At 36.3% G+C, this 19,720-nt stretch overlaps 2 protein-coding genes across 4 annotated transcripts in view; both read right to left on the bottom strand.

The window, feature by feature from the left end:
- LOC124376703 (FK506-binding protein 5-like) overlaps positions 1-5,768 on the bottom strand; it is a 33,886-nt gene extending 28,118 nt beyond the window's left edge. Inside the window, exons 1-2 of the mRNA XM_046835918.1 lie at positions 4,909-5,768; positions 420-530 (exon numbers count right to left, since the gene is read on the bottom strand). Of these exons, the coding sequence (XP_046691874.1) occupies positions 420-530; positions 4,909-5,686 (889 nt within the window). The 5' untranslated portion in view covers positions 5,687-5,768. The remainder of the gene's footprint in view (positions 1-419; positions 531-4,908) is intronic.
- A 13-nt stretch (positions 5,769-5,781) lies between these two features.
- LOC124376535 (triadin-like) overlaps positions 5,782-19,720 on the bottom strand; it is a 30,760-nt gene continuing 16,821 nt past the window's right edge. For all 3 annotated transcript variants that reach the window (XM_046835667.1, XM_046835670.1, XM_046835671.1), the window contains 4 exons: positions 18,842-18,973; positions 10,151-10,177; positions 8,265-8,291; positions 5,782-6,145 (listed from right to left, as the gene is read on the bottom strand). In XM_046835667.1, the coding sequence (XP_046691623.1) occupies positions 5,787-6,145; positions 8,265-8,291; positions 10,151-10,177; positions 18,842-18,973 (545 nt within the window). In that variant the 3' untranslated portion in view covers positions 5,782-5,786. The remainder of the gene's footprint in view (positions 6,146-8,264; positions 8,292-10,150; positions 10,178-18,841; positions 18,974-19,720) is intronic.

Raw genomic sequence — 19,720 nt, 5'->3', positions numbered from 1 at the left:
TAGCATTTGTTTAACTTAAATACATTTTGTATTATCGCGTACCATTCTGCTGCTAAACCTAGCTTCATAAGAGTAGGGTTCTACAAGATACATATACAAGATACATTACATGGACAAGTATTGGGACACCTGGCTTTTCCAGCCATATGTGGTTCATGGGTTTGTGTGGAAGATCTTGAGTGGCCTGCAGGAGAGCTCTGATCTCAATCCTAGTGAACACCTTTGGAACACCTACATCAGAACTTGACTTTACTAAAACTGAATGAACACAAATCTCCACAAATGTGACGGTTATTATAACAGTGAATGGGGACTAAATGTGGAATTAAATGTACAAAAGCACATATAAATCTTATGGTCAGATGTTCACAAGTTGTTGTCCATATAGTGTATCTCTAACACTATAGGCATTAACTTACCTACAGCCGGTGGTTTTAAGGTTTGCTCATGTTCAGCTTTTACTTCCTCAATTTTTTCCACTTCAGCCTTTGTCATTGCTTCCTTTTCCTCTTCCTCTATTTTTTTGGTGTCTATAAATATAGATGGAAAATGCATGTGAGGGAACAGCAGAGCAAAAACAGCATGGTGTAAAACTAATGTTGCATTTATTTATTTATTTTTTATCTAAAAAAAAAAATCTAGTACTATGTTTTGAAAAATGTGACTTTTGTAGAGAATAACAAACTGTTTAAGGTCATAAATCCACAAAAAAAAGGTTCCCCAAAGGTTCTTGTTGGTTAACTTTTTCTAATAGAGAATCTGTTCATGATGTGCATCTTTATCCAGGATGAACAATGATGTGCCTCACCTTCTTCCTTCCTTTCTCATCATTAGCTTATTTAAAACCATTGTAGCTGATATATTATTTTTTACCAACACCATAATCTTTCTCAATCTCTCCTTCCTCCTACCTGCTTGTTTATAATCACTCCCTTCTCTTTGTCTATGCCATCTGTTTAGAAATTTGCTCAGCCAATTAATGCTCCTCCATCACTTTTCAGACTATTACAGTTTCAATGGCTCCATTGTTTTTTAGCTTTAGTCTGTTGACATAATAAGATCATCAGATAATCTGGTCCATTTGTTGTGTAAATATCTATCTGTTGTTAATTGTGTCTTCAGTTGCAGTCACATTGCCATGGCTATTTCTGTTTATATAAAAAAAGCCCTTACAGTACCAGTGAGCCAGTTGTAGCGGTTGCATAAACACGATGATTATAGGGCAGTATTAAAAAAAACAAAACAGAGGCAGAAAATGCTAATACAGTGGTCCCCCGGGAACTCGTAGGGGTTCGTTCTAAGACCCCCGCGAGTTCCGAGAATCCGCGAAAACACCCTGAGGACACCCCCGCATCCCTTATGGTACCTTTGCGAATTCATGTAGACATTATGTCACTTTAATACAATAATGAGTTTTAAAACATTGTATGAAATTTGTGACTGAAAACAGTTAAAAAAATATTATTCCTAATGTTCCTGAACATTCGGTCCCGCTGCGAATTCCCAAATTTTAGGGTAATCCGCAACTCGCTGTTAGTTAAATGAGAACCCCAAATTTTCCGAGCCACGAGTTATCGGGGGTCGACTGTATTTATACTAAACTAAGCCAAGTCCTACAGTCAACTGTACTTTGTGTAAGACTCAGAGTTGGGCCTTGCATTTCACCCTAGGCCTTCAGTGGTATCCTACCTGAATCAATTCACCTTTTTTAAACATCATTATGATGCTATAAAAACTGTTAACAACTATAAAAAACAAACATTATATAGAAATGCAACTAATAGGTTCAAGGCCAGCTTCTTTCCCACAAATATCAAACTGCTGAACACTCACATGGTACTCCTAGGATACGGCCATTTTACTGCCTGTAACTGTCACTTAGTTCTGTTCTCTAATATATACTCTGCATTATCTGTATATACCTCGACTGGTACCACCTTCTCTCAGAATGAGAGGTAAGTACACTTCAAGGCTCTTCTCTGTTCTGGCACCGAGGTGGTGGAATGAACTTCCCCTAGATGTCTGTACAGCAGAGTCCTGACTATCTTCAAGCGACAATTAAAGACCTACAGTACCTCTTCCTGAAACACTTAAATTAGCACTTTACAAGTTTGCTCTGGAGAATTCAATAGTTATATTTATAATAAGTTTGTAATCTTGCGTACCAGTGTAGATTTATTCATTGCTAGAGACTCAAAGCACTTTTGTACGTTGCTCTGGATAAGGGCGTCTGCTAAATGCCACAAATGTAAATGTAAATGTATATAAATATCATTATCTCTATATACATATATTCTATATCTCTATATACATAAAGAGGGTGCTGCTTATACAGTACAATGTACATACACTTCATGCATATTTTGATACATATTTAATATATACACTGTATATTTACTGCCCATTGCTGTCTATTTCATTATTTATTTATTTGCTTACTTATTTTATTTATATACACTTATTTTGATTTTACACACTGAAACTTGGTAATACTGTATTTCTGGAAGATGCCGAACTGCATTTTGTTTCTAAACGCCTTAAGTATGCAATGACAGTAATCTATATAGCTATCACTAATACAGTGAACGTGTGTGAAAGTAGCATCGTAGCATGTAGTGGTGGGCAGAGTTTTTTTTTTTTCTTTAATTCTTTCAACTACCAAAGAATTTCTGACCGACCCCACTCATGCAATTTTGCCATCTTAAAAAAAAATTATGTTGAAATTCATTGCATTTGTGTCATTGTGAAAAAAAAAATTAATAATTTAGTGCCACAGGCGATTCACTATCCAGTCTCGCTGTCAGTAAACACGCTGGTCCAGACAAGTTTTTTTTAGACGCTACTGAGAGCAGAATTGTATATGGTAGTTTAAGACTTGGTTCATAATTAGTCTGGAATTTTCTGACAGATGCTGTTGCTGTTGACATAGTAGAAAAGGTAGAAAGCTACAACCAGGGTCTGTTGATGGACATTAGCTTTCATGCGGTGTCCTTTTTATTTCAAAATTGACTATTTCAACTGAGCCAGGACATCGCATGAGTTTTTCAATATTTATTGCACTAATTTTTAATTCTGGACTTAAACTGACTAGTTGAATGTGAAAGTGGCAGTTAAACTAAAATAACCCCATAGTCATTATCAAGGCATTTTAGCCTCAATGGTTTAAACTTTGAGTTTCCTATCAGAGGGCACGCTGAAGTCCCAGCATGGACAAGTTCTCACTGTTTGACATTGTGAGCAATGCATCTAACCCTGATCCTGCAGTAATTTATATGTAAACGCTGCTTCTTGTGATTGCTCTGTCGCTTGCCGGGCATTAGCATTACCCGGCTAGCCTGGGAAAATAATCTTAGCAGCACTGCTAAACTAATATGATTTTACACTTTGATTTTTAGCGTCGAACATTTAAAGCAGCTTGTAAAGTGCACTGGAGGTGTAGCATTTGTATTTGTATTCTTTGTAAATGTAAATGTCTTTTCTCACATGCCTTCCTATCTAGACCTTTTTTTGTAAACAATATTAAAGATGCAAGGTTGTTCTGAGAGAAAAGTTCATCTGTAGCTTATCAGCCTTGCACTGCAATCAGCTATCAGTTACTCAAACACATTTTGTGTTTAACATGAATTTATATTTTTCTGCATGCAAGCATCATCAGCAGTATGTGACCGAGCAGGTGCACAGTTTATAGAAAACGGTGTAGACTAGTACAAATAAATAGCTGTGCAACCCTTGCTAATTCATAACTTCCATTCTTATTAATGCATCATCATCATTGTCAGTATCGGCATTAACGTCATCATCATCATCACCGTCATAGTCGTCATTCTGACAAAACTAAAGTACTTTTACTAAGACCACATACAGCTAGAATTAAACTTACGGGTAACGTAGCATCTTTGGATGGTCTTTTTTCTCAACGTGTACATCAAAGTGTGATTACTAACTCTAGTCTTTCTTTGAGGCTCATGTGAATAACATTACCAGGATAGCCTTCTTTCACATTCCTAATGTAAGAAGGGTATGGGGTCTATATGTACAGGGGTGAGTGTGAATAATGTACAGAAGGTGCATTAGGTAATAATATATGTATATATAGTAATATACAATATACTTGAATGCTTTACTGTATGGATGTTCTAGAAAGTGCGTAAATAAGCTTCAGTTTCAGTCCACATGCAGCAGCAATCACCCCTGTTTTAATCAGTCTACACTGTTTTCCAATTAAATCTCGTATTGATTAAAAAATATTACTAATGACGTATAAAGCACTGAACTGTCTCGCACCATAGTAACTGAGCGAACTTTTGTTACATTGTGATTCCCCCATGAATATTTGCATCGAATGGTGCAGGCTATTTGTTGGTACCCCAAATAATGAAGACTACAGCAGGGGGCAGAGCTTTCTCTTACAAAGTCCCACAGTTATGGGACAGCTATCCAATCAGTGTTTGGGATTCAGACGCAGTCTTAATGGGTCCACATTAACAGCCATGAACTATGAGGGTGGATTTGGACTATAATTAATTTCAAGAGTCCACTACAATGGTTCAGGACTACAGGTTGCATGGACAGTTTTGCATTTCAGTGAACAATGTTGGAACTATAATGAATGGACATTCGGTGCCACCCGGATGAGGATGGGTTTCCTTTTTAAGTCTGGATCTTCTCAAAATCTGTCTCTTATGCCATTTCAGGGAGTTTTTTCTTCCCACAGTTGCCATTGGGTCACTAATTAGGGATCAACTTACAATTATAAGAAACAAACTGAGCTTAGACAACTTTATAACCCCCTTTATGTCTGTAAAGCTGCTTTGAGATAATGACCATGATACAAGCTCATTATTAAAAAAAATATTTGAATTAAATCATTGTCATCGTCATCAACATCTATTTAAGAAGAATCATTACCTGTTTCTAGTTTTGCAGTAGCACTGATTATTGCATCATCTCTGATTTCCTGCTCAGGCTTCAGAGCATCTTCCTCCACCCTGTCTTCAATCTGGTCATCGTCATCTTTTTGGTAATCGTCGCTCTCTTCTACAGTGTCCACTTTAGCTGTGTCTTTGGGACCTTCCTCATCCTTGTCATCTTTTTCATCAGTTATTTTGTCATCAGTGACTTGGGCAGATTTTTTGGCTTCTTCATCTTTTTCATCAGCTGTTGGAACAGTAAGTGTTTCTTCTTTTTCTTTTTCATCAATAACATCTTTACTTTCTTCAACAGTAGCTGAAACTACAGGAGTCGCATCATCAGTGATGACGTCCTCTTTCTTGTCTGCCTTTTTGTCTTCTTTCTCATCATCAGCAGGTTCTGCTGCTTCCTGTTTAGTTTTCACATCAACAGGTTCTACTGCTGTTTTTTTCTCTTCTTTGATTTTAAGGATCTTGTCAGTGTCCTTATCCTCCTCTTCAACAGCTTTATCAACATCTATGTCTGTTTCTGCAGCTGTTTGAGCTGCTTCAGTTTTCAGTTCCTCAGCAACTTCTTTTAAAGCAGCTGTTTTAACCTCTTTTGCTTTGTCTGCTTCCTTTTTCGTTTTCTTCTTCAGTGCAACTTCAGACTTTTCTTCCACCTCCATTTCTTCCTCCTCCTTTTCTACCTTAATTCCCACTTTTGCCTTTTCCTTCTCCTTTTTTCCCTTTTCCGCCCTTTCCTTTACTTCTGCAGGTGCTTCAGGCTTTACCATTTCGTCCTTTTTCTCATCTACCTCTTTTTCTTTTTGCTTCTTTTCTTTTGTGTCTACCTCAGGCTTTTTGCTAGGTTTTTCTTTTTTCTTCTTTCTTTTTCTATTTTTGCCTTGCCTTGACCTTTATCCACACTTCTATCAGGCTTTTCATCGTCTTCATCCGCCTCTTTTCCTTTTTCTCCACTGCCTTCTTCTTCTTTTTCTTTTCTGCCACCTTCTCCTCCTTTTCCTCCTCCACCTCATCTTCTGCCACCTTTTCCTCTTTTTCCTCCCCATCCTCTTCATCTTCTGCCTCCTCCTTATTTTCATCTTCATCCTCTTCTGTTTTTTCTTCCTGCTCCTCCACTAGAGAGGTTTCCTTTTCATCCTCCTCCTCTTTCTTTTTCTCTGCCTTCTCTTCCTTCAGCTTTTTAACATCTTCCTCCTTTTGGATGATTTCTTTAGCCTGCAGAGCTGCAACTGAAGTTGTTTATCACAATGGTATCACATGGTTAACAAATATCAGAAATCATAAGAAATAAAAAAAAATAGATTCATAAAACTATAATTAAATTAAAAAATCCAAAATGTTTTAGATGGGTAATGATGTTTATGTGCAGAAGCTGCTTTTGCAAGAGCATCACTAAACTTCATAAGGGTTTAATGAGATCCATAACACTGATGAAAATCAATGTATATATATATGTGTGTGTATATATATATATATATATATATATATATATATATATATATATATATATATATATATATATATATATATATATATATATACATATATATATATATATATATATATATATATATATATATATATATATATATATATATATATATATATATATATATATATATATATATATATATATATATATATACGTATGCATAATATGCAAGAAATATGTGTGGAGGGCATTTATTTTTTTCTGTAGGTTATTTTAATTAAAAGAGCACCTAAAGGGCATTTTATATCATTTTCTCTCCTATTGTAAATTAAAGAGGGCAATTCATCAAGTTAGAGAAAAGCTGCAGGGCACACAAGGAGTACTATATGCAGTATTGTCCTTTCACAGCCAAACTATATAGAGCACTGCATCACATATTGTCCACCAAATGAGGAAACTAGAGAGCACTTTATTGTGTTTTCTTGCATCCAGGGAACCCTATAGGGCAGTTCCTCGCATATTTCCCACTTAAAGGCACTCACAATTGACATTTGAAGTGCACCGTTGAGTATTTTTAGTGCGGAACCAGATGGAGCATCACACATTTTCCATAGGAATGGCACCGCACTTCATCATGTTCCTTTGCAAATATGGAAACCCTATTAGGGCACTACATCGCATATATTCACTGGACTCTCTTTATCCAGAGTGACTTCCATTTATCTCATTTATACAACTGAGCATTTAAGGTTTGAGAGCCTCACTCAAGGGCCCAGCAGTGCTGTGCAGTTACTGTGATTTAAACTCATGATCTTCTAAATAGAAGTTCAGATTCTTATCTACAGAGCTACCATTTTTCCTCCTCACTGAAATGGGAAACTGTATAGGATGACATCACATTCTCCACTTGAAGGCACACAATAGGGAAATTCATCTTATTTTCTCACATATAGGAAAGCCTACAAGGCACTGCATCTTCACTGGAAATGCACCCCAGTGGACACTTAATTGTGTTTCTTTGCATCTATGGATAGATACCATCCCACACTTTTCACACTGAGCATCCTACGGGGCATTTCTTCATGTTTTTTAACCAGTTTGGGAACCCCTTTATAGCAGTTTACTGAATATTCACAATGGCAAGTGCACCTTTCATTTTTTTTGGACGTAGTGAGACAATAAAATTAATTTTTTTCATGTTTTTTTTCCAAATGTAGCAGCACCTATAGGGTATTTTATGATTTTGTTTATTTAAAAAAAATATTTTATGATTTTTAATGTAAAAAGCAGCCATTAGATCACTTTATGGAATTTTATTCACTACATTATAAAGTATTATCACTTGGCCACCCAAGATGGTATTTCATTACACTAATTTAAAGAGCAGCCTTTAAGGCAATTTAAGACCATTGGGGCACATACATTTAAGGCAGAATACCAGAGTTGCTTTTAAACACCTGACCAATCAGAATTGAATAAGAGAAGAGGCTAAATGTGATTAAGAAAAGCAAACATTAGCGACTATGATGGCATCTTTTGCAAAAAAGACGAGCAATGTAATTAAATGAAAATGTTTACACAGTACAAAAGCAGGATTACTCTGTATTCACCAACTCCACTCTTCATTATGTCGACTAAATTAGCTGAAGCTGAAAGGTTTTTGGATGTGCTTGCCGTTACAGCAGTATTTCCAGCACAAAGATTTAACGATCATCTCATAAAGCTGTTAATGGATAATGGAGTGACATGCTCATTGCTTTATTGCTAATTACTTTCTCACCAGTGTGCTAATAAGGTACATGCATTCATTTTGTTAATTAAAAGCAAAAATAAAATAGAAAAAGAGAAAAATATGTTGTCATGTGTTTATTCATATACTTTTAGCTTTTGATCTGTTGATTTTATGAGGCACAAACCTTTTTTTCTTGCTGGGAGGAATTCTCCTGGAATGAAGAGAAAAGACATTAATGTTGGGAATAATTTTGCACGACAACTTTTAAATGTGCTTTTAAAATTAAATCTAATGGCATTTCTACACACCTCTCATAGTCCAATCTACAGTGTTTTTCAAACCTTTTTCTACAGTAGTTTTTATAGAAAACAAAATGGAAAATTTGCCATTCAAATTCATTTTATTCTCTCAAAATATTCTCATTTTTTCAAGCATTACCTGATGAATAGGCTGTGTAATGTTTTTGTGGCAGGCTTATTAATTTGCTGTGAATTTCAAGTGTTGCAGTTCAAGGCATTGTGAAGTTACTGTGAAAGTGTAATGCATTTTCCTCAAAGCAAAAAAAATATTGTGACTGACATGAATGAAATCAATATACTTTTATTTCTCTAAACACCCAAGAGCTGTTGGTAAAATACTTTACAGGAAATGTGTATTTAAATATAACATACACACACATATATATATATATATATATATATATATATATATATATATATATATATATGTCTGCTTTTGGCTTTTCCAATTAAGGGATCATCTGTCTCCATACCCCCCTGTCCTCTACATCTGCCTCTTTCAACCCAACTACCTGCATGTCTTCCCTCACCACATCCATAAACCTCCTCCTTGGCCTTCCTCTTTTCCTCCTTCCTGGTGGCTCCATCCTCAGCATTCTCCTACTGATATACCCCATGTCCCTCCTCTGCACATGTCCAACCATCTTAATCTTGCCTCCCTCACCTTGTCTCTAAAACATCCTACATGCACTGTCCCTCTAATAAACTCATTTCTAATCCTGTCCATCGTCGTCACTTCCAACGAACATCTCAACATCTTCAGCTCTGCTACCTCCAGCTCCATCTCCTGTCTTTTACTCAACGCCACTGTCTCTAAACCATACGACATCTCAGGTCTCACCACAGTCCTATAAACTTTCCCTTTCACTCTCACAGATACTCTTCTATCACAAAACACTCCAACACTCTTCTCCACCCACTCCACCCTGCCTGCACTCTTTTCTTTACTTCTCTAACACACTCTCCATTACTTTGCACTGTTGACCCCAGGTACCTGAACTGCTCCACCTTCTCCACCTCTTCTCCCTGCAACCGCACCACTCCACTACGACGTTGATTTGTTTGATTGTTTACTTATTTCTTTGCCTGATTAACTGTTCTCCTGCTTGCTTGCTTGATTATTTGACTTTTAAACTTTTGTTGAATTGCTGTGTTTATGTACTTCTTTGTTTGCCTGATTGCTTGATTGTTTGGCTCATTAATCATTTGTTTGACTAGATAAGTTTTAGTTTGACTGACTGTAATTTTTGGATGATTAATTGTTTGTTTGTTTGTTTATTTTGCTTGTTGGTTTAACTGATTGCTCGCTTGTTTGGATAATTAATTTTGTTTGTTTATTTAACAGGTTAAGTGTTTGTTTGTTTAACTGATAGATTGCTTGTTTGGCTGGTTTATTGTTTGCGTGACTGAATGTGTTTGTTTGGCCAATTGTTTGTTATGGTGACTAACTTTGGTTTGACTGATTCATTTTGTTTAGATAACTGATTTTTTATTTGGCTGATTCATTTTTTGTTTGTTTGTTTTACTGGTTAAGTGTTTGTTTATTTGGACAATTGTTTGTTTGACTGACTGATTGTTTAATTGATTGATCTTTTTTATTTGTTGATTAATTGTTTGTTTTAGATTTAGATTTTGTCAGCTAAATGTAGACCAAATAATTAAAAGGCAAATCAAACTATTAACACTAATTATTTCTCACTTTAATTATTTATTTATGGAAACAGTGAGCATTTTGTAAAACTGTAACCTTAACTACATGTTCAATACAAACCTTTCTTCTTCACCGCTTGCCATTCCACTGCAAGAAGAAAGAGAGAGAGAGAAAGAGGAAGAGAGAAAGAGAGAGAGAAACATGAATGTTGGAAAGGAATATTAACGAGGACAAAAATAGTCATGAATGCAGACAAAGACTGCAACTAATGGCAAATTATTTCTGACCTCAAACCTCCAAACATACACAAAAACACAGACAAACAGAAACACACACACACACACACACACACACACACACACACACACACACACACACACACTAAATAATAACTGCAAAAAGGTGAATATAAGCTGTTAGATAGTCATAGATCAAAATGATTTGCATGCTTTATCATAAAATTAACACAGTCATATTCCCCACATTGCCCACTTTACATATCACTGCATACATGAATTGGTTGTAAAGGTGAAGATGAGGTAGAATATATTATGGATACAATATGCCTGGAAGTCTGGGAAAATGTGTGTTTTCGACCCAAAAAATTTTTTTACACATACACAATTTATAATAATAATTATATCTTTATTAATAAATTTCATTATTTTAACATAAAACACCATAGAAACAATTCCCTATAAGTGTTTTGGTCTATCGTGCTATCCGCAAGAGACCGAAAAATCAGCCAAACAAATTAATTATGCGGCTAATGCAATTATATAAAATAAATATTAAAAGTATTATTTTCATGCTGACTCCAAAAACAGACACCAACCCAAAAAAGCCAAGCATATAATATCCAGCCTATGTCATATACACGCTTTATTATGGTCATATTGCCATGTTAAAGAAATTCGAGGAGTGAAAGCCCTCATAAAAAAAAAAAAAGGTCTCCTGTTATACTGAGTATTAAGTATACAGCAATATATAACTGCATCATGAGTGTTACTGTACGTATGAAGAGTAAAGTGTCAGGTTTCATTTCACGTCTGTATGAGTCAGTAGGATTTGTTCATTATCCTGTCAGTCCGCAGAGACGTTTGATTTGATAAGGCTGGGATCTGCACACAAATCTATTTATGCTCCAGCAAAATGGGCGACTCAATGTGCTGCTTATGCTGGGAGGAAGACTGGGAGCTTTTATTTGGTTGTTGGAAACGACTTGGCTTTGCTTCGAGTTGAGCTTTCCTTTGCCAAACTGTGTTGCGTTCACTAGATTCCTCTTTATCTGTTAGACACTCACATATGGCATTTACAGTAAAGCCAGATTAGTGCCTTATATGGTAATTGTGGCATGTGTTTTTTCACCTCTTTTTTGCTCACACAAACCCACACACAGTGTTATTAATATATTATCAGGGTATTTCTATTGACTTTGAGCTTTTCTGCAGTGAAATAATGCTCAACTACACCTACACCTGACCCAAATATTAGCCTTAGTACCACAGTAGTTAAATTTTGGTTGAAATAAAAAAAACACATATATGGACAAAGGTTTGTGGCCACCTGACCATTAGATTGATATGTGCTCTTTGAACATTCCATGCCACTCCACTTTAAGCGCCTATTTGTTGTTATAAAAAACCTCCACCCCTGTGGGAAGATGTTCCACTAGATTTTGGAGTGTGCTTGTGAAGATTTGTGTTTATTTATCTACAAGGGAGTTAGTGAAGACAGGTACTGATGTGGGTGATGTGAGGAGGCCTGGGGTTCAGTCAGCGCTCCAATTCATACCAAAGGTGTTCAGTAGGGTTAAGGTCATTGCTTTAGTGCAGGCCACTCAATATCTTCCACCCCAGTAAAGCATATCTTCATGGAGCTGGCGTTTTTTTAATAGGCACATAATCATGCTGGAACATACAGTTTTGGAAAGAACCACCTATGGCTTGAAAAGTCAGGTGTCCCAATACTATTTTTCACACAAAAAAAGACATGCTGTTGATACACACTGTCTATGGACGCAGTTTTTCCTTCACTTGGACTTTAAGACCCAAACCTCTTCTAGCATGGTAGTATATATTTTATTTGACCTTCAATCCAGACAGTAGTGCTACTGAGCTACACTGCCCTTCAGCCCTGGTTTGTCACATGTTTACTATTATTTGCACCTGGGTCTCATTTAAACCTGATTTATATCAGTATACACTTTAGGGCAAAGAAAAATATGACAAACCTACGACTAAACATGGAGCTTTTAATGTTCTTAGCAATAAATATTTTTTGTTTGTTAAATGAGCTGTGTGGAGCAAAGAATCACTGTTATGGGGATGCTCCAGAGAGGTGTCTTTGAAGTTTTCAGCAGTCAATGGTAAGGACCTTGTTCAAGGGAACAGCAGGCATATTGGTGTTGCTGGGATTTAAACTACTGCTATTCCAGCCCAAAATAAAAAAAAAGACCACTAAAAAGTGGACTAAGAGCAAGTCTATCAGGCTCATGTTTTAACCTAATTGGAATCTAGATTTGGAAGATAAATATTCTCATGGAGAATATTTAATCTCATGGAGAATATTTAATCTCATATTCAAGACAATCTAACCGGAAAGCATTTTTTATTTGACAACTCATTAACTGTTTTGCAGTTATTAGACTAAAACAAAACTAACTCTTCTATCAGCATAGTTTCCTAAAAGGGAAAACTGTCCCAATTTACTACTGTTTGTTTAATGATTATTTCTTACCAATAATTTGTTATGGTTCCCCGAAGGAATCACCGGCAGGGTGACGTCACGACCAGATATCTATAAAAAGCACATGGAGTGATGAAGAGGATGAAATAGCATCCACAATCCATCTGCTAAGCGTCTATTTGTTCACAGGGAGACCTCTCCTCGGAGGGCCATAGCAGACAAACAACTGCTCCGACTTACTCCACAGACACCTATATGTCCAATGCCTGGAAAGGAGGAGGAAAGAATGTGTGGAGCATAAGATGTCGTGGGACAACAAAGGGGACATTCCTGATCTAAAGTAAAGAAAGGCACTTGCCATGCCTGAAGTAAACTCCAGGAATGAGGGGGGCCACAAAGAGGGCCTGAAGAACCCCCACTCACTTAAGAGAGGTAATAGCCAGGAGAAACACTGTCTTGACTGTGAGGAACCTCCAAGGCACCTCGGCCAACGGCTCGAAGAGAGGCTCCGACAGGGCCTCCAAAATCAGGCGCCAAGTCCCACGCAGGCACTGTAGGTCATGCTGGAGACCTTAGCCTCCGGGTACTGCGGAGAAGACGTGTCACCAACGGGTTTCTACCCAGCGACTGCCCCGTGAGGGGGGACATGATATGCCGCAAACTTAGACATTTTGGGTGGAAGAGGCCAAACCTTCGGCAAACTGTTTCTGAAATAATTCCAGGGTGTTCGAGTAAGGCTATCGGGTCTGCAAACCATGGGCTACCAGGTCCAGAAACCATGGTCTGCCCAGCCACCATGGGGCCACCAGGAGGAGACGGACTCTGTCCTGGTGTACTCTCTCCAGAACTCCTGGGAGCAGTGCGACAGGAGGGAAGGCGTACAGGCACAGCCTAGGCTTCACCTGTGCAATGGCATTTAGCCCTAGAGGGACTGAGGGTGTAAGGAAAAACCAGAGGGGACAGTGCAATGTCTGTTGAGTTGCAAACAGGTCCACTTGAACTCTATAAAATTTCTCCCAAAACTGCTCTACCATGTGGGGGTGGAGTCGACATTCCCCGGGCCTCGGCCCTTGCCTCTAAGCAAGCAAGGCACAGCCGGAGAGTTCTATCTTTCATATTTTTTTCGGACATTACCACTTACCATTAAACACAAATACACACAGAGTGCTTCCTGATCAATCAGAAGCTAGTGCCGGCTTCACTTCATGTGCTTTTTATAGCTTCCTAGTCGGTGACGGCACGCTTCCATTGAACTGATTAGACACATGATTCAGAGTGTGGACAAGTGGAAGTGTTCCCAAAGCATTGTTGACTGAAAGGGAAATGGCTTGTTAATTTTTTGCCCAGCAATGTGCACATGTCTGTGCTTCAGCAACTTAATGTCAGACTTTGATTGTTGTTGGTCCTATAATCCTGATTATTTTCTAAAATAAAATTGCCTAGAAATATTAGCTTTATTTCTGGTTAATTTCTTTCACTATTTTGATTCTTTGAACTTGATCTGTCTTCTCTACAATTCCCTGACAATTCCAATTCATACATGAATGCATCTTGTATGTATTCTTTCTGTTTTTTCATTTTCATATATAGGTCTTTATAGATAAATATACAGTACATTCCAAAAGTATTCATACCCCTTAAATTTTGATTTGGAAAGGCATACACCTTTATATAGAAGATCTCACAGCTGACAATGCATTTCAGAGCAAACACCAAGCCATGAGGTCATGTATATAAATAATTCTCACCACAAATTTTTCACTGTTTATAACTACTAATAATAACTATTTATTTTTATTTGTTGTAAATATATTTAGATATTTTACAGTACAGGTGGTCCCCAACTTACGATGGAGATGCGTTATGATGACCCCATCATAACTTGAAAATATCATAAATCGAGACTTGGTCTAGCTTACCCAGGACTCTTAAAGTGATCAGTGTTAGGTGGTATACTGTGATTTGTTAATGATTTAACAAATCACAGTATATAATTTAGCAAAAAAAGCAATTTACATTGCCATACTGTATAAACTATACAGCATATACAGTATCTCACAAAAGTAAGTACACCCCTCACAAGCATTTTAGTGTAGTCTTCTCAAGGTGCAACACCATAAAAATGACACTTGGATATATTATAATGTGCAACTTGTACAGCAGTTTAGCTTTACTATTAACTGGCAACAAATGTGAGTACACACGTAGTGTATGTATCTGCTGTATGCCTTGAAAAAAATACTTCATTTACAGCATTTGGCAGATGCCCTTATCCAGGGCGACTTACAACTGAGCAGTGAAGGATTAAAGGCCTTGCTGAAGGGCCCTGCAGTGGCTGCGGGATTTGAACCTGTGACCTTTCAAGCCAAAGTCCAATGCATTAGCCACCAAACCAAGATTACTAGGCAAAATTATTTTTAGAAAATAATCAGGATTGTAGGACCAACAACAATCAAAGTCTGACACTAAGGTGTCACAAAATGTGGACATGATGTTTTTACAAAAAGTTTTTAATGGTGTTAGCGAATTATTGGTAAAAAATACAGTAAGCAGTTTTTCCTTGTAGGAAACTATACAGAAAAAGAGTTAGTTTTGTTCCAGTTCAAATATACTAAAATGGTTGCTGAAATGTGAGGGGTGTATTTATTTTTGTGAGATACTATATGTATGTGGCAGCTCAAGCTACAGATTTCTTTGCAGTTCAGTACGCTGACCATAATTGTCTACAATAATTGCAATGTTACATAAATATATTTAGAAAACTAATAAACAAATTAGATTCTAATTTTAAAGCTTTGTTTATTTCTCTTCTCTACACCTAACACACTGCCCAGGTCCTCTATGCTTTAGATGCTCCACTAAAAGAGCTGATATATTGCCAGACCTTGTAACTAGACACTTCATATTTCAAATCAAGGTCAGGAAGTGAAATAAACACACTGCTGTTTATGATGTATGTACACACAAGACACTAATATAACTTAGAAAAATGTGAACTGAGAGCACCAAGTTCAAATATATATACACTATATGTGAGAGCTTTATTGTTGTCTAAATGGTGTCTTTGTGTGTGTGTGTGTGTGTGTGTGTGTGTGTGTGTGTGTGTGTGTGTGTGTGTGTGTGTGTGTGTGCGTGCATGTCTAAAAGTGACAGTACTGCCCATTAGCTTCCTAAATTAAACAGAGCACTGGATCTGGTTCTGTTGGCACTGATGTAAACCTTAAAAGGACACGGCACTTTATTTTCTGTTTAGAAAAATTGATACCTATTTTGTTCTATTTTTATTCTATATTTTTGTTCTATTTGTTTATTAATTGCTTTAATGTTGTGTAAATCAGTAATTCTCATTGATATGTGTGTGAATGGGCATCATGGGCAGATATGGGAGGTATGGAGAGTCCTTACAGTGTACACTACATTTTCTTTTTTACACACATTAGTTATTGTTCCCATGTACTAAAAAGCTGCTCAAGAATGTTCAGGAAAAATATTAGAAACAAAAGCTTAAAATTTCCAACAAATAATTAGGTTAATATATACAAAGCTGAATTATGTTCAGAATGTTATTTTTTGAAGCTGTGGAATTAATTTCATACGGTGAAGCATATACTCCAAGATTAATTTATTGGACTTTCTTATATTATTTATTATCTGTACTGTACAGACTAAAGAATAAAACAGTAGCTTTGTTTTGATGGGGGTAGGTGTGTGTTTTTCTAGGGAGAGAGGGCATGGTTTGGCTTTATTAATCCCCTTTGAGGACAGTCACTGCAAATCAGTAAATTGTTCTGGCTGTTCACCTTTATGCTATGATGAGCCACGTCTTTTCTGTTCTCTTTCAGGACGATCCCCTTAAAAACTATACAAATGATTGTATATGCATTCTTTAAATGTTTCATTCTTGTGTTAAGAAAAGTAGTGTGGCCAAATTGACTCGATCAGTCGGCAGGAAAATCAGTGGTCTGTAATAATGACTTATAGCACTCTATATGGCTAATAAATGCTTATATGCTTTCACTTGCTATGAATCAAGCGAAGATTTTACTAGACATTTATCTATAACTTCATGTTAGACATTGATTTCTGTATGCCTATTACATTATCATTAATTCATCCAATGCTTGTGTGATCCATTAAGCTATTAAACATATTTATTGTTTTTTGTCTGTTTATTAAATCTATACACATTATATATTAGCTTCTACCATCTATTCCTTATGTATTTTATTAAATCATTCTAATTGATTTCAGTCATTTATGCATTATATTACACTCTGTTCGATGCAGTATGTATGCCTGTGGGTATCTGTTTATGCATTCGATGTTTACAATGTGAAATATGCTTAGGGCTATACTTTATAAAATAACAAATATTTTATTTTGTTTGTGGTATAATTTTTATTTTCAGTTAACTGTATTCTTTAAACTTATAATGGAAATTGGAGGTTTGATGTTTTTCATTCTAATATGGTGAAATTATGTGTTTCATATTATTTTTCTTACTGCTTAGATTACAGCGGCAGTTATTTAAAACCTTATCCTAAACTTGATCTATCTATCTATCTATCTATCTATCTATCTATCTATCTATCTATCTATCTATCTATCTATCTATCTATCTATCTATCTATCTATCTATCATCATCATCATCATCATTATTATTGTTATTATTATCATTATTATTATTATTATTATCATCAGTGTTCACACTCAGAACAAACCTTTTGACTTGCTTTGGATTTTACAGTTGGGTTCTGGGCAGAAAATATAAACTAAATAGTGGACTTCATGTCAGCTCTGAAATATAAATATTGCCAAAATTCTACTTTTTCACTCAAGCGCTTGCTAATAATATGAATTAGGTTGGATGTTGGTATTCATGTTGTTATTAATGATTATTATATAACAATTATATTGGAGTTGGGGGACTTTTCATGGCTATGGGGAAAATATTCTGGAAGGACCAATACAAAAATAAGAGAAAATAGTAGAACATAGTAGAATAATAAATATATCATTATAGATATTGTATTCACAGATGATAAACTGCAGGTCAGATGAGTTGGGGTCAGAAGGGTTACTCAGATTTATCATTTTTGGTATCATAACCACATGCATGACCTTGTGGTTGTCCATATAGTTGTGTTCTGAGGTGATGTAGAGCTAAATGTTGTAGAGCTAAATAAAGGTTTTAATCTCTCATTGTTCATTTGCATAGCGTTGAATGTGTGTGTTGCAATAAAGTAGAAAGAGTCATTCTGGAAGCGACTGAGAGGAATCCATGTCTTTTTTTTTTAACTCAATTTTTATTTTTCATTTTACAAAACCAGACAACAACAAACGTCATGCACAGAGTACGGTTTTACACTCGTAGGTACAGAGCCTCCTCCTGCTGCCTTAAATGTTCTCTGTGATGGGAAAAGCTGGAATAACAGTGTCCCCTTTACTCATTAATAAATTCATCAATACGTCACCTTTCATAAAATGACAGTGTTGAAAATGTGTCAAGGCTTTATGGCATTGTGTGGTGTGTATCTATGTGGTTGTGAGTGTTGCTGTTAAATCTATAAAATAGCTAATGTAGCTTCAATGTTCCTAGTTAGTTTAGGCTTCTAGCTTAAATAATAATAATATAAAAAAAAAATATATATATATATATATAAAGACACATGTATTGAGTGATTCACTAGATTTGGGATAAAGTTGTTCCACTTTCATTTCTGATCATCTACTCCTCTAACTGTGTCTGTCATGTGGCCTCCACCAGCCTGATAAGCCATAGCCAGATTTAGCCAGAGGCTGCACAGAAGGCAAAGTCTGATCTGATTTCAGCATGTCGGCTATCTGATGGTTCCTCCCTGAGCATGTACTTCTGGCCCTGCTGTTTGGATATGATAGCAGAGTTTCCTAATCTCTGTGTGAATGTCATTTCTCTAGATGTGTGACATTTCCCCCAGCAGTAAAACACAGTGACCACCAGTGCAACTAATTCGCAGCAAAGCTTATTAAAACCCAAGTCTCGTCCAATCAAACCTCTGCTGAAGCTCTTAGCCTGCTATGCTCGAGTCAGTGTGTTAACGTTGTTATTGTGGAATGGGAGCGCACTTCTATATAAAATATACCTTCTTCTTCCTCCTCCTCAGGCGTTACCAAATTAGTCATAAAGGTCAAGATTCCGTCCATCCAGTCACCCGATTCCTCCATGGCTTTGTGCACTGACTCCACAGGTTCTCGGCTCATGTGCTGAATACCTCCTGAGTGCAGCGTGTAACAGGCTGACATCAGACATGCTCAAAATACACGTATGATACAGGTACAGTAAGCTCCAAAAGTCCATTTGTCTACAGCGCATATTAAAAATCATGTGCATAGTTTGAAGACAGGTCCCATTTGTACCTGGGTCAAAATTAAAAATATATCTCTTTGCACAAGAATTTAGTTGTCAATAGTACCTTAAAAGATCTAGCTAACAAGTTAGATAGCTAGATCATTTATTTACACAAACATTAGCTTAATATCAGCTAGCAAGTTACGGATTACTGAGGTATTGGATTACAAATAAAAGCAATAACACACTCTTCTCAGATCTTTTTATCACTGTCCTGCTTTTAATCACCCAGATCATATTGTTCTAATCTATTGTTAGCTAACCTTATTGCTTAATTTAGCTTTTGAGTACTACATAAAACAATACAGTGCTAACTTGCTACTGAATTTAGTTACTGGATCACACATAAAAATCTTATATTGTATCATTATAATGATTATATTGCTTGCTAGTGAATTTCCCTACCACAAGACATATATAAATGTAAGCTTAACAGCTTGCCATTGATTAGGTGCTGGATTGCTAGCAGAATTAGCTTTAATTTCACATTACCTGGTTAGCTAACTTATGTTACACAAAACTAGCTTTTCTAAGTCCTAGCAAGTGAGTTTTATTTCTAAATGCAGTAGCTTAATGTATTGAACAATTGTAAAATTGAGTTTTGAACTGAAAT

The sequence above is a fragment of the Silurus meridionalis genome, chromosome 23, assembly GCF_014805685.1.
Source record: "Silurus meridionalis isolate SWU-2019-XX chromosome 23, ASM1480568v1, whole genome shotgun sequence".
NCBI lineage: Eukaryota > Metazoa > Chordata > Actinopteri > Siluriformes > Siluridae > Silurus > Silurus meridionalis.
Note: the sequence above shows the minus strand (reverse complement) of the source record. Positions and strands in the feature narration are given on the sequence as shown.